This window comes from Heterodontus francisci, chromosome 9, assembly GCF_036365525.1.
Source record: "Heterodontus francisci isolate sHetFra1 chromosome 9, sHetFra1.hap1, whole genome shotgun sequence".
Lineage (NCBI taxonomy): Eukaryota > Metazoa > Chordata > Chondrichthyes > Heterodontiformes > Heterodontidae > Heterodontus > Heterodontus francisci.
In genome coordinates, this window is record NC_090379.1 from 111,511,672 (window position 1) to 111,523,834 (window position 12,163).

General features: G+C 40.7%; 1 protein-coding gene across 3 annotated transcripts in view; it reads right to left on the minus strand.

Annotated features, from left to right (window-relative positions):
- Nucleotides 1–12,163, minus strand: part of LOC137373976 (neutral alpha-glucosidase C-like) — a 159,698-nt gene that overhangs the window by 102,691 nt on the left and 44,844 nt on the right. For all 3 annotated transcript variants that reach the window (XM_068039679.1, XM_068039680.1, XM_068039681.1), the window contains exons 3-5: nt 10,438–10,500; nt 9,059–9,167; nt 5,701–5,828 (exon numbers count right to left, since the gene is read on the minus strand). In XM_068039679.1, coding sequence (XP_067895780.1) covers nt 5,701–5,828; nt 9,059–9,167; nt 10,438–10,500 — 300 coding nt within the window. The remainder of the gene's footprint in view (nt 1–5,700; nt 5,829–9,058; nt 9,168–10,437; nt 10,501–12,163) is intronic.

A 12,163-nucleotide genomic window follows, 5' to 3' on the forward strand; every position in this document is an offset into this window, starting at 1 on the left:
GACATTAAAGACCATTTTGATAATGCAGCCAGTTCTTGCAGCCACAGATTTTAGTAAGCCATTCAAGGTGGCTATCAACGCCAGTGACATAGGTGTAAGAGTGGTGCTGTTCCAAGATGATGATGCTGGTAAGGAACTGCCCATTAGCTACTTCTCTCGGAAGTTTATTACACATCAAAGAAAGTACTCGACTGTCAAGAAAGAAGTTTTAAGTCTTGTACTGGCTCTTCAACAGTTTGAGATATATGTAACCAAGAGTCAGGGGGATGTACTAGTTTATACAGACCACAACCCACTAGTGTTTTGAGAAAAGTTCAGAACAAAGAACTTCAGGCTGTTTCGTTGGAATTTGATGTTACAACCATTTGCACCAAAAATTGTGCATGTTACAAGGAAAAACAATGTAATTACCGATGCTGTGTCCAGAGTTTAAAGAAGGGGTGTAAGAGAGAAGGAAGGATCTGAGTTATAATAATTTTATGATGTTTGAATTGTTTTAATCCTAATTGTCAAGTTTACTTGGTTTTGTTATTGATTAAGCCCTTCTGATTTGATAAATACAGCATCTGTAACTGTGGAATATGAAAATGTTACCTGTACTCCACGTAATAAGCTATTTGTCAAAATGTTCATGATGTTAAGAATTTGCTGTAAAGCTTTCTTTTTCCCAAGGTGGAAAGAGTGATGCAATCACGCGGAACCAGTGAGTGAGCATGTGCGAGCTGTTGTCCGAACAGATAACTTGTTTAATGTTCTATTACGTTCACTCACCCTGGTTGAGATTGGTTTTTTTTGAGACAGACTCTGACTGAAAGGGAAACCAAAACTGAAGTAGAAACTGAAACTAAAACTTCATGTTTCTGAGGAAACAGAAACTGGTTTGAACCAGATTGAAAGACACAGAGCCATCCAAGCTCAGATCACACAGGGGTGAAGTGCTGGCAGGCTGAAGAAAGTGAAGTGGATCCAGTAGCTGGCAATAGGCAAATGCGAGTCGCTGCAGCTGTTTATGTTGCTTAAGGTAATACTGGTGGATCCATGCCATTAAGACTTTTGAGAGCACAGCTGAGGGGTTTCTGGAGAAGTACGCTGTTTTGGTGAAGACCACACCCTGTGGAGTTCGGGTTGAAGGGGAACTGTTGTTGGATGAGAATCGGTGGCTGCATCTTGGAAGAGCTGGAGATCTACCTGAGGAAGTTCAGAGCTTTGAAGAACTTTGTGGCTGTAGTTGTGCCATATACACTGAGTGGACTGCCCAGTAAATCTGTGAGGTCTATCTTTGATGTATCCACAGGGATCATAACACTGTTCCTGCACCCCCTTTACAATTGTATCATTTAGTTTGTGAAAGCAAAATACTGCAGATGTTGGAAATGTGAAATAAAACCACAACTGCCTGAAGAAAGGTCATCGGTCTGAAACGTTAACACTGTTTTCTCTCCAAAGATACTGCCTAACGGGTTAAGTATTTCCACCACTTTGTTTATTTTTCCTCTCTTCATTCTTTCTTCCAAAATGAATCGGTGCCCGAGTTTCTTTTCATTGTTTTAATATTGTTTCGCACGTTAAAATACTGACATCTGGAGTACAAACAAAATCATTTAATAGCAGAGCACAAAAGCATTGAATCTGCGCCAGCTCTTTCACAGAGCAATCCAGTTAGTCCCACTCTTCTGTTCCTTCCCTTTCTCCACACAATTTCTTCACCTTCAAGTATTTATCCAATTCCCTTTTGAAGGTTACTATTGAATCTGTATTCATCACCCTATAAGACAGTGCATTCCAAATCCTAACCACTCCTTACGTTAAAAACGTTTCCTTCATGTCACCTCTGGTTCTTTTGTCAATCATCTTAAATCTGTGCTCTCTGGTTATCGACCCTTCAGCCATCGGAAACAGGTTCTCTTTATTTACTCTGTAAATGCTTCATGATTTTAAATACCTCTATCAAGTCTCCTCTTAGTCTTCTCTGCTCCAAGGAGAACAGCCCCAACTTTTCCAGTCTATCCACATAAATCTAATCCCTCATTCCTGGAACCATTCTATTAAACCTCTCCAAAGCCTTCATGTACTTCCTAAAATGTGGTGCCTAGAATTGGACACAACAGATCAACTGAGGCCAAATTAGTGTTTTATATAGGTTTAGCATAATTTCCTGACTTTTGTACTCTATGCCTCTATTTACAAAGCCCAGGATCCCATATGCTTTACTAACAGCTTTCGTTAATCTGTTCTGCAACCTTTGAAGATCTGTGCACAAACACTCCCAGGTCTCTCTGCTCTTGCAGCCCCTTTAAATTATGCCATTTAGCTTGTATTGTCTCTCTTTATTCTTCCTACCAAATTGTATCACCTCACACTTCTCTGTGTTAAATTTCATCTGCCATGTCTCCACCCATTCCACCAGGCTGTCTATGTTCTCTTGAGGAGTCTATTATGATTTCCCTCACTGTTTATTACACTTCCAAATTTTGTGTCATCTAAAAATTTTGTAATTGTGCCATGTACCCCCAAGTTCAAGATATTAATGTATATCAAAAACAGCAGTGGTCCTAGTACTGAATCCTAGGGAACACCACTGTGTATCTCCCTCCAGTCTGAAAAACTGCCATTCATCACAACTGTTTGTTTTCTATCCTTTAGCTAATTCCATATCCATGCTGTGCTGCCTCTTTTATCCCATGGGCTTCAATGTATAAACAAGCCTAATTGTGATCCTTTATCAAACGCCTTTTGAAAGTCTGTATACACATCAACTACACTGCCCTTATCCGCCCTCTCCATTATCTCAGCAAAAAACACAAGTTTCCCTGAAGAAAACTATTCTCTTTCTCCTTTTTTAGTCCATGCTTGTTCAAGTGACTGTTAATTTTCTCCCATAGAACGACAGAAAAGTTACAGCACAGAAAGAGGCCATTCAGCCCATCGTGTCTGTGCAGGCTGCAAAAACTAGCTTGCCATTCTAATCCCACCTTCCAGCACCTGGTCTGTAGCCTTGCAGGTTACAGCACTTCAGGTGCAGGTCCGGGTACCTTTTAAATGAGTTGAGGGTTTCTGCCTACACCACTGATCTGGGCAGCAAATTACAGACACCCACCACCCTCTGGGTGAAAAAGCCTTTCCTCAACCAATCACCTTAAATCTATGCCCCCTGGTAATTGACCTCTTCGCTACGGGAAACAGGTCCTTCCTATCTCCTCTATCTAGGCCCCTCATAATTTTGTACACCTCAATTAAGTCACCTCTCAGTTACCTCTGTTCTTAGGAAAACAACCCTAACCTATCCAATCTTTCCTCATAGCTGCAATTTTCAAGCCCTGGCAACATTCTTGTAAATCTCCTCTGTACTCTCTCCAGAGCAATTATGTCCTTCCTGTAATGTGGTGACCAGAACTGTACACAATACTCCAGCTGTAGCCTAACCAGCATGTTATACAGTTCCCTGCTTTTGTATTCTATACCTTGGCCAAAAAAGGAAAGCATTCCATATGCCTTCTTAACCACTTTAGCAACCTGTCCTAATGCCTTCAGGGACCTGTGGACATGCATTCCTAGGTCTCTCACTTCCTCTACCCCTCTCATTATCATCCTGGATTATTGTTTCTATAAGCTTCCCCACTACCGATGTTAAACTGACTGGCCTGTAACGGCCAGGTTTATCCTTCTCTATTTTTTTGAAAAAGGATGTAATATTTATAATCCTTCAGTCCTTGGCACCACCCCTGTATCTAAGGAGGATCGGAAGATTGTGGCCAGAACCTCTGCAATTCTTCCCTTACTCCCCTCACCAACCTGGGATGGATCCCATCTGGAGTGGGTGGCTTATCCAGTTTAAATGTTGCCAGCCTTCCTAGTACCTCCTCTTTACCCATTTTTAGTCTCGTCCTGTATCCCCACAATCTCCTCATTTATCATAGTTTTGGCAAAGTTCTCTTCCTTGATAAACGATGGTCACATAACAGACTCCATATGTGTGTCTATAATAGTTGACAAATCTTGTAAGTGAGCACATTTCCTCTTGAGGAGAAGATGAAAGACAGAGACAGAAGTACACTGAAGTCAAAACACAGAAACAGGCTATTTGGCCAACGAATCCATGTCAGCACTTACAACCACGTGATCAATGAGTCCCAATCATCTTCCTGACCCCCAGTCCCTTCAACCCCTTTTCCTTCATCCACCTATTCAATCTAATCTTGAATGTTGACAGTTTCTGCCTCAACCAGTAACCCTGGAAATGAAATCCATAGCCTCACAACTCTCTGTGAAGAGTTTCTGCTACCCCCTGTTCCAAATCTCTTACATTTAATCTTGTATCTATGGCTCCTCATTCTTGACCCCTCAACTACTGAAACCAGACTTCTATCTACCCTGTCCTATGCTTCCATAATTTAGAACTCTTGTATTATATCAGTCCATAATCTGCTTTGTTGCAACAAAAAAGACCTAATTTTTCATGTCTCCCTTCGCAATTGTTTGAGATCCAATTATACAATGGATTTTAGCATTTCATATTTTGCATATTCTAAGGAAGAATACTTAGGTCTGAATACTGCTGTATATATGCTCTTTATCCTTACTACTGTTTAACTATCTAGTGACTGTTGTATAGTTTGCAACTTAAGCCAAGACGTGGCAGCAGATTTATTCTATCATAAAATCAACAAAATCACGTGGGGTCACATGATACACATTTTAAACCAAATAAAGTGACAAGGATCTCTTGGATGGAACAGAAACCCTTGCCACTGTATTTGGTTTAAACAATACATCTTGTGTCCCTACATGATTGACCCAAATACTAAGGAGGTAAAGGCACACTTTAATTTGTTGGGAGTGAACACCCATGGCAGTGGTCTTTGGCAAAGAACACAGCAAAAATATCTGAGGAGGGAGTCCAAAAATTAACAGTGGCAGCAGCAAAAGGTTAGGATTGAGATATTACTTGCATAACAAAGGGCTATCCAAATGGTGAGATTTTAAGTTATTCAGCAATAGCACTTAGAAATGTCTAAAAAAAAGAGTTCAGATAAATGTGGACAGAGAGCTAGAATTAACTGAATTGGTCAGGGAGGAAAGAACCAGCATCCACACCAGTTAGAATTGCTGAAACTAGAGGCAGAAGAAAAGAAGCACTGATGTGCACTTGATCTGGTGCAGAAAGAACTACTGATGGCGTATTTGGTAGGTGAGGCTATTGCTGATCTAGCACACTGTGCTGTAAGGAATAATTTCACAAAATGCAGTCTAATAGCAAATTTTGTGTCAATACTGCATCAGATAAAAACAATTATAATTATCATTCCTGGTCAGTACAAGGAATGCAAAAGTGTCCCAGGTTTACTCAATCTTTAAATTATTAGTCAGTTGTGTTCCTCGTCTGACTTTAGGGCTGAGATTGGGAATCATATTGGCAAAAGTGACTGCAAACCCACTCACAACAATCAAAGCTTGACTGTTGGTGAAGACATCATTTTAGCTGCAGAAAATAACAAATTACAACAGGGGATTGACATCAGGGAATGGCCCTACAGAACAGGATCCATGTGCCACCAGAGAACAGTGTCACTGAAGTGTTAGGTTGGTAACAGCTACTCGTTACGACGTCAGGTCCAGGCTGTACACAGGTGCATTGTAAAAACAGCTTTGACAAATGTAACCCTTCCCATCAGGCTTTGTTTGCTGCACCAGCCGTCTCACCTTTGTGTGGCAGGCTCATTAATTATAACATCAGGCACTTCATATCTCTGCTTCATCGGCTTCAACTCATTCACTTTTATCCTGATCACATAATCCTCAAGAGCAAAGATCTCCACAAAGAGTGGTACCTGCAAAAAAAAAATCAAATAATATGTTTTTGATTTTATCAACCACCCATCTCTGCCATTCCAATTCCAAATCAATTCTTAAGCGATTGTAATGAAGATGTTAACAGTGTATAATGTGGGCGTCTCGGGAGAGACCAAGGCTAAGGGAGTAAACCCTAACAGAAAATCCGGAGCGGAACCCCGTAGGCGGTCATGTGTCACCTTTGGCATGTTTCCGGCAGTTCCTGCAGCCATACTGGTGCCAAACGTCGTGTCCTGCACTCCTTTGGACCCCACCAGAAAGGCCGAGAGGGGGGTTTTGACGACTGGGCAACTCTCAACCTCCATAAATTTGCCCAGGCATGCGCCATGGAGAGGTTACTCCACTGACCACCTCCAGGCGCGTATCCATTGTCTCTCGAGATAAGGAGGCCCAAAAGAAAGAATAATGTACAGAGAGTTAAAATTAACCATGGACTCCAGTATCTCATCCTTATATCTTTGCCTATAACATTCTATTATGGGTTATTGAGGAGGTACTTTTCAACCTGGGTGATAATTGGCAGACTGGATTGCCCACCCATTATAAAACCTGTCCATCTTTCAGTTCATTGATTACAATGGGATGAAAATGAGGTGGCTTCTCCAATGGGCGAGCAACCTGTTCCACTACATTATTACCCATGCAGAGAGATTGAAAGTCATCCCAAGTGCTTAACGTTAATGACCTGTATTAACCATGTGACATAATGGACCAATCAGATCCCAATGTTAATCTAACTGCTAGCATGTGACACCACAGACCAATCATGTTCAGAAATAAATAATAATTTTCTGCTGGCATGATTCTTCCCCTTTATTCACACCATCAATGTTTTAAGCATTTCACCCATTTCACACAGCCTCTGCCATGGCACTCTCGCACTCTAGTCCTCAGCTCCGTTCTTCTCCTACAAGGTTCACATCAAGTCCGTCAGCTACAACTCCACTTCCTCCTGCTCACCAAAATCAATGGACGGAAAACTGCGGGCAGCATACTCATGACTTTCCAATATGCAATGGTGAGAGCTGTGCATCCCTTGGACCAGCAGGTATTTGGAAAATGACCCCCTTAGAATCCATATCAAAGGGCAAAGGCAATGAGCACTTAGAAAGCTTTGGACTAATCAAGTATAATCAGCATGGATTTGTAAAGGGAAGGTTGTGCTTGATTAATTTAATTGATTTTTTTGAAGAAACTGCAGTATATAAGGAGACTGCAATGGAAGTTGGATATATGAATTTTCAGAAGTGTTTGATAAGATGGCATGTAAGGAGGAAGAGTGAGGGTAAGAGGATGCTTTTTCAATTTACAGATGAGGATAGAAGTGTGCCCAAGGGACTTGGGCTCATTTCAATAAATGATTTGGATACAGTAACAAGAGGAACAATATTGAAGTTTTCTAAGGATATCAAGTTAAGAGGGTGTGGCAAATTGCAGAACGTAGACAATTAGCTTTGGGCAGATAGGTGGCAAATGCAGTTTACAACCCTCCGAGATATCTGCACTCCACCAATTCTGGTCTCTTGTCCATCCTGGATTTTAATCACGCCACCATCGGCAGCTGTGCCTACAGTTGCTGAGGCCTTAAGCTCAGCAATTCCCTCCCTAAACCTCTATTAATCTCTACCTCACTTTCCTCCTTTAAGACACTCTTTAAAATCTCTCTCTTTGACAATCTTTTGGTCACCTGATCAACTATTTCATGTAGCTCGGTGTCATACATTGATAACTCTCCTGCAAAGCACTTTGGATCGTTTTAATATGTTAAAAGGGCAATATAAATGCAAGTTGTTGTTGTTACTGCACTAGTGTCTCTCAATGAGAGATGGGTTACGACAGGGCATGAGGCCTGACAGCACAGGATGGTAGGCAGAGAGTGGTCAAGGGGTGCGTAGATTTCATAACTCATAACTACCTTATGAGTTATTAAGGGATCTGAATTTGGCATTTTTGTGTCATTGCTTCTTGGATTTGGATCTCTGCCTATTTGTTTCTCTCTTAACTTATGATGAAGTCAGTGGAAAGGGGAAAATCGGGACAGGTGTATAACAGGCAACTGATCTAATATCGCCTGTTTTACACTATCCGCATAAGTTCAAATGATCTGCTCTATGTCTCTTGCTCTGTATATTCTGAACCTGCTAGAACGTTCCATACAATGTCTATTGACACCACCGTGCCAGCCAATGAATTGGAGGCAGGGCAGGACTTGCAGCAAAGAAAGACTATTTCCAGAGTCTATTTAAAGAGTCTCTACAAACTGCAACAAACAGAATGCTTGACCGAAATTGCAGCAACTTCTCCCAATAAAAGCACTTTGATTTCTCAAGAGAAATGCAGTGAGTGGAAGATAGTTATTTACTACAAGTTACGTGCATAAAATCATTTACAGTAGTGTGGTCTTTGAGTGTTTGATGGAGGAATTATTCAATCATCTCCAATCTGGCTGGGAACTGTAGTGTCACTATTGCCATCAGTACTGCAGCTTGGGAAATTTCGTACATTGCACATGCTGAAACTGTACAATCTAACCTCAGCTCACAAAGCCACAGCTCTGGACAAAAATATCATGTTTTGGGAGAGGCTGATGCCTTCAAGTAAAAACTTTAATGATGGAATTAAAAGGCATTCAGTTGATAAATTGCTCGTGTTGTGAAAAATTATTTATACCATTATTTTGGATTTTAGAAATTTCAGTTGCTGAGAAATAAAATGAGATGTAAACATCCTTTTACACACGACAGCATGTGCAATATCCTGTTTATAGCACAGCAGTCTGGGTAATATTCCTTATGATAACACTAGTCTGTGGATGTATAGTCTAGCCCATGTTACACGTGTATGTTCAAAATATCCTAGCCTACATTATCCTGTGCGAACACATTCCAGCCTGTCATCCTCTGTATAATTCTACTGTTGGTGCATTACTCTGTGTAACATACTCGTCCATATGTCACATTGTAATTCCCACCTGTGTGTTATGTTGCAACATACCAGTCCTGGTGATATCTTGTAAAATATTGCAACATGAGTATTGTCCTGTAAGTAACAGACCCTAGCCATTGGGATTTTTTGAAAGACACTTTAGCAAGTGTGTTATTCTGTGTTTAAAATATCTGCATCATTGGTACTATTAAACTTGTATCATCATTGCACTACTGTGACCATTGAGAGATTAAAACACAATCCCTGTCTCTTTGATACTAACCTTATCCTCTTCATTAAGGAGCTGCAATTTGGCTCCGCAGTCTGACAATTCCAGTGTGTCCAGCAAGGCATGATATGGAGAATTTCCTGGCACTAACTTCTTTTGACGCCTGGAAGGGTTAGGCGGGGGCGGGGGTGGTGTGGGGAAACAAAAACACAAGCATAACCAAGAATCATCAGATACGGGTTGGAAGGAGTTTATTCAACTCTTAGCAGTGATGTTGGAACAAGCTCATCTTAGAAGGGTACAGTGTAATGAGGGCAACAACAGCAGGATCACCTATATTTATCCAAGATTCAGCACAGGTCAAACAAGCTTTGTTTCCAACCTTTTGTCCCCTTTGTCCTAAAGGTACTGACTACTGCAGAGGTTCTGCTACAAGGTCTTTTAACATCTCACTCATGTTAACATTCTTCAGATGCAAGCTTAAACAAGGAGGCCAGCATGCTATGTGAACTTAGGACTAACCACAGCTCAGCAAAATGCTGTCATCACTCAACGTCCATTTAAGAGGACATTAGTGGGACAGCGGAAGAAAACAGATGCAAGGCACAAAATCCAACTAATCTGAACTGCCAGAGTCGAATAGGTCTGTGCACAAACAGGTTTTCATCTCATGTAACACATCATGTACGCAACTTGAGAGCTTGATGCGGTCACTAGGAGCTCATAATAGGAAAAATATCCTTTATCAGCATTGATAATGCTCACCTGAAGGAACAACCCACCAAGTAAAAAGAATTGTAACAGTCACAATGGATTCAAATTTCCTAAAAGGGCCTAAAATTATACTATGAGTGCGGGTCAACAGCAGAACTCTCACCTGAGTCAGAAGGTTGTTTGTTCAAGTCCCATTCCAGAGACTTAAACACATCATCTACAAAAATGGGGTGAGATAGTAAGATGGTGTCTTTATTACTTCTCACACCTGAGAAGTATAGGAAATTGGCAGATCTCATTGTCAAAGTTGTGAATGGTTCATTTATGCATTTTATGTAAAATCAGCCAACTGATTGGGTTGAGTAGTGCCTCACCTCAATAGAGCTTTTCAGTTCAAATGTGATGGTAAATGCAGCATTTTAGTGTTTGTACACAGAGTAAACGTTCTTTATTTTATGATCCCCAAATCCTGCAATTGCTAAGCTAAACATTGGGCAGTAAAAGGTCAGTACAGGACATGAGGTTCACTTACAAGAGCAGCGGGTGATGTTGAGCCAGAGATTATCTAGAGCAAAAACTTGACAGTTTTTCTAGTTCCACTGCTAAGACAAACAACCTTCACCTCAATGAGCATAAAAGCTTGATGGGGATGACAGAGGGAAAGCCAAGAATGCAAGATGGGGTTACTGAGCTGATAGCCTCAAAGGATAGAGCTATACCTGTAGAACGCAATGTCCCCAATGGTCTTGAACTTGTTGCTCTCAACTGCTTCTGCAAGTGCACTGTTGGAGGTGGGAAAAAAGAAAATTTATTCTTATTAGTGCTTCTATATTCAAAATACTTTTAACAGCAGGTTGGATTGAGATAAACTTCAAAGATTAGATAAATATCACTGCACAATTATCAAAACAACCAGTTCACAGAGTACAAAACTTCTAGGAGGGATCTTTGTTCCAAGCCCTCTCAATGGTTTCCTGGTCACTCCTGGAAGTCTTACACATCGCATAGCAGCTCAATTTATTTAATGGGGCCCATGACTTTGGCCTGAAAGCTGATCTGAGCTTCCACAATTCCACGCATGCAGCATACTCCAAACTATAATTTCATCACTCTACTTGAAGTTGATAGTAAGTTTCAATGCTTTTGATACAGTGATGCAACACAGCAGAACCTGATCCTGTCTTAAAACTGTTGATTCAATTCTTATCTATCCAGTCATAGGCCGAGAACCTCTTACAATGGTTTCTCTTCCTACACCATTACCTCTGGAGTTTCCAAGAATCTATTCTTGGTTGAGCCCAGGATAAACCCGGCAACTACAGGCAAGTCAGCCTCATGTTGATAGTGGGAAAACTGTGAGACAATAATCAAGGACAAATAATTATCAATTGGATATAGGTTAATAAATGGAAGCCAGTATGGACTTGTTAAAGGCAAATAGTGTTTGACTAACTTGATTGTGTTCTTTGATGAAGTAATGGAAAGGATTGATGAGGGTAGTATGGTTGAAATTGTGTATATGAACTTTCAATAGGTGTTTGATAAAGTACCACAGGATAGACTTGTTAGCAAAATTCAAGCCCATGGGATTAAATGGACAGTGGTTGCACTGATACAAAATGGCCAAGGGACAGAAAGCAGAATGTAGTGGTTAACGGTTGTTTATCAGACTGGAAGCAAGTGTGCAGTGGTGTTCACCAGAGATCAGTATTAGGACCACTGCCCTTTTTGTTATATATTAATGACCTGGACTTGGGTGTACAGAGTATAATTTCAAAGTTTGCAGATGACACAAAATTCAAAAACATAATAAACAATGAGGAGGACAGTAAAAAGCTTGAGGAAGAAGTTGACAAACTAGTGAAATGGACAGATGAAATGAAATGCAGAGAAGTGTGAAGTGACTGATTTAGGTAGGAAGAATGAGTGAAGGCAATATAAGTAACTGATACAATTTTAAAGGGGGTGCAAGAACAGAGAGAACTAAGGGTATACGTATACAAATCTTTCAAAGTAGTAGGACAAGTTGAGAAGGCTGTTAAAAAGACAAACAGAATCCTTGGCTTTATAAATAGAGCACAGAACAGAAAAGCAAGCAAGTTATGCAAAAGCTTTATAAAACACTAGTTAGGCTCTAGCTGAAGTATTGTGGCCAACTCTGGACACCATATTTTAGGAAGGTGAGCAAGGCCTTGGAAAGGGTGCAGAGGAGATTTATTAGGTGAGCAGAGACTTCAGTTAAGTGGACAGACTAGAGAAACTGGGGTTGTTAGAGCAGAGGTTATGAGAGGTTTAATGGAGCCATTCAAAATCATGAAGGGTTTTGATGGAGAAAGTAAGTAGAAACTGTTTTCATCAGCTAACATTCCAGTGCAGTGCTAAGGGAGTGCTGCACTGTCAGGTGTGACATCTTAGGTTTGACATGTTAAACCGAGGCCCTGTCTG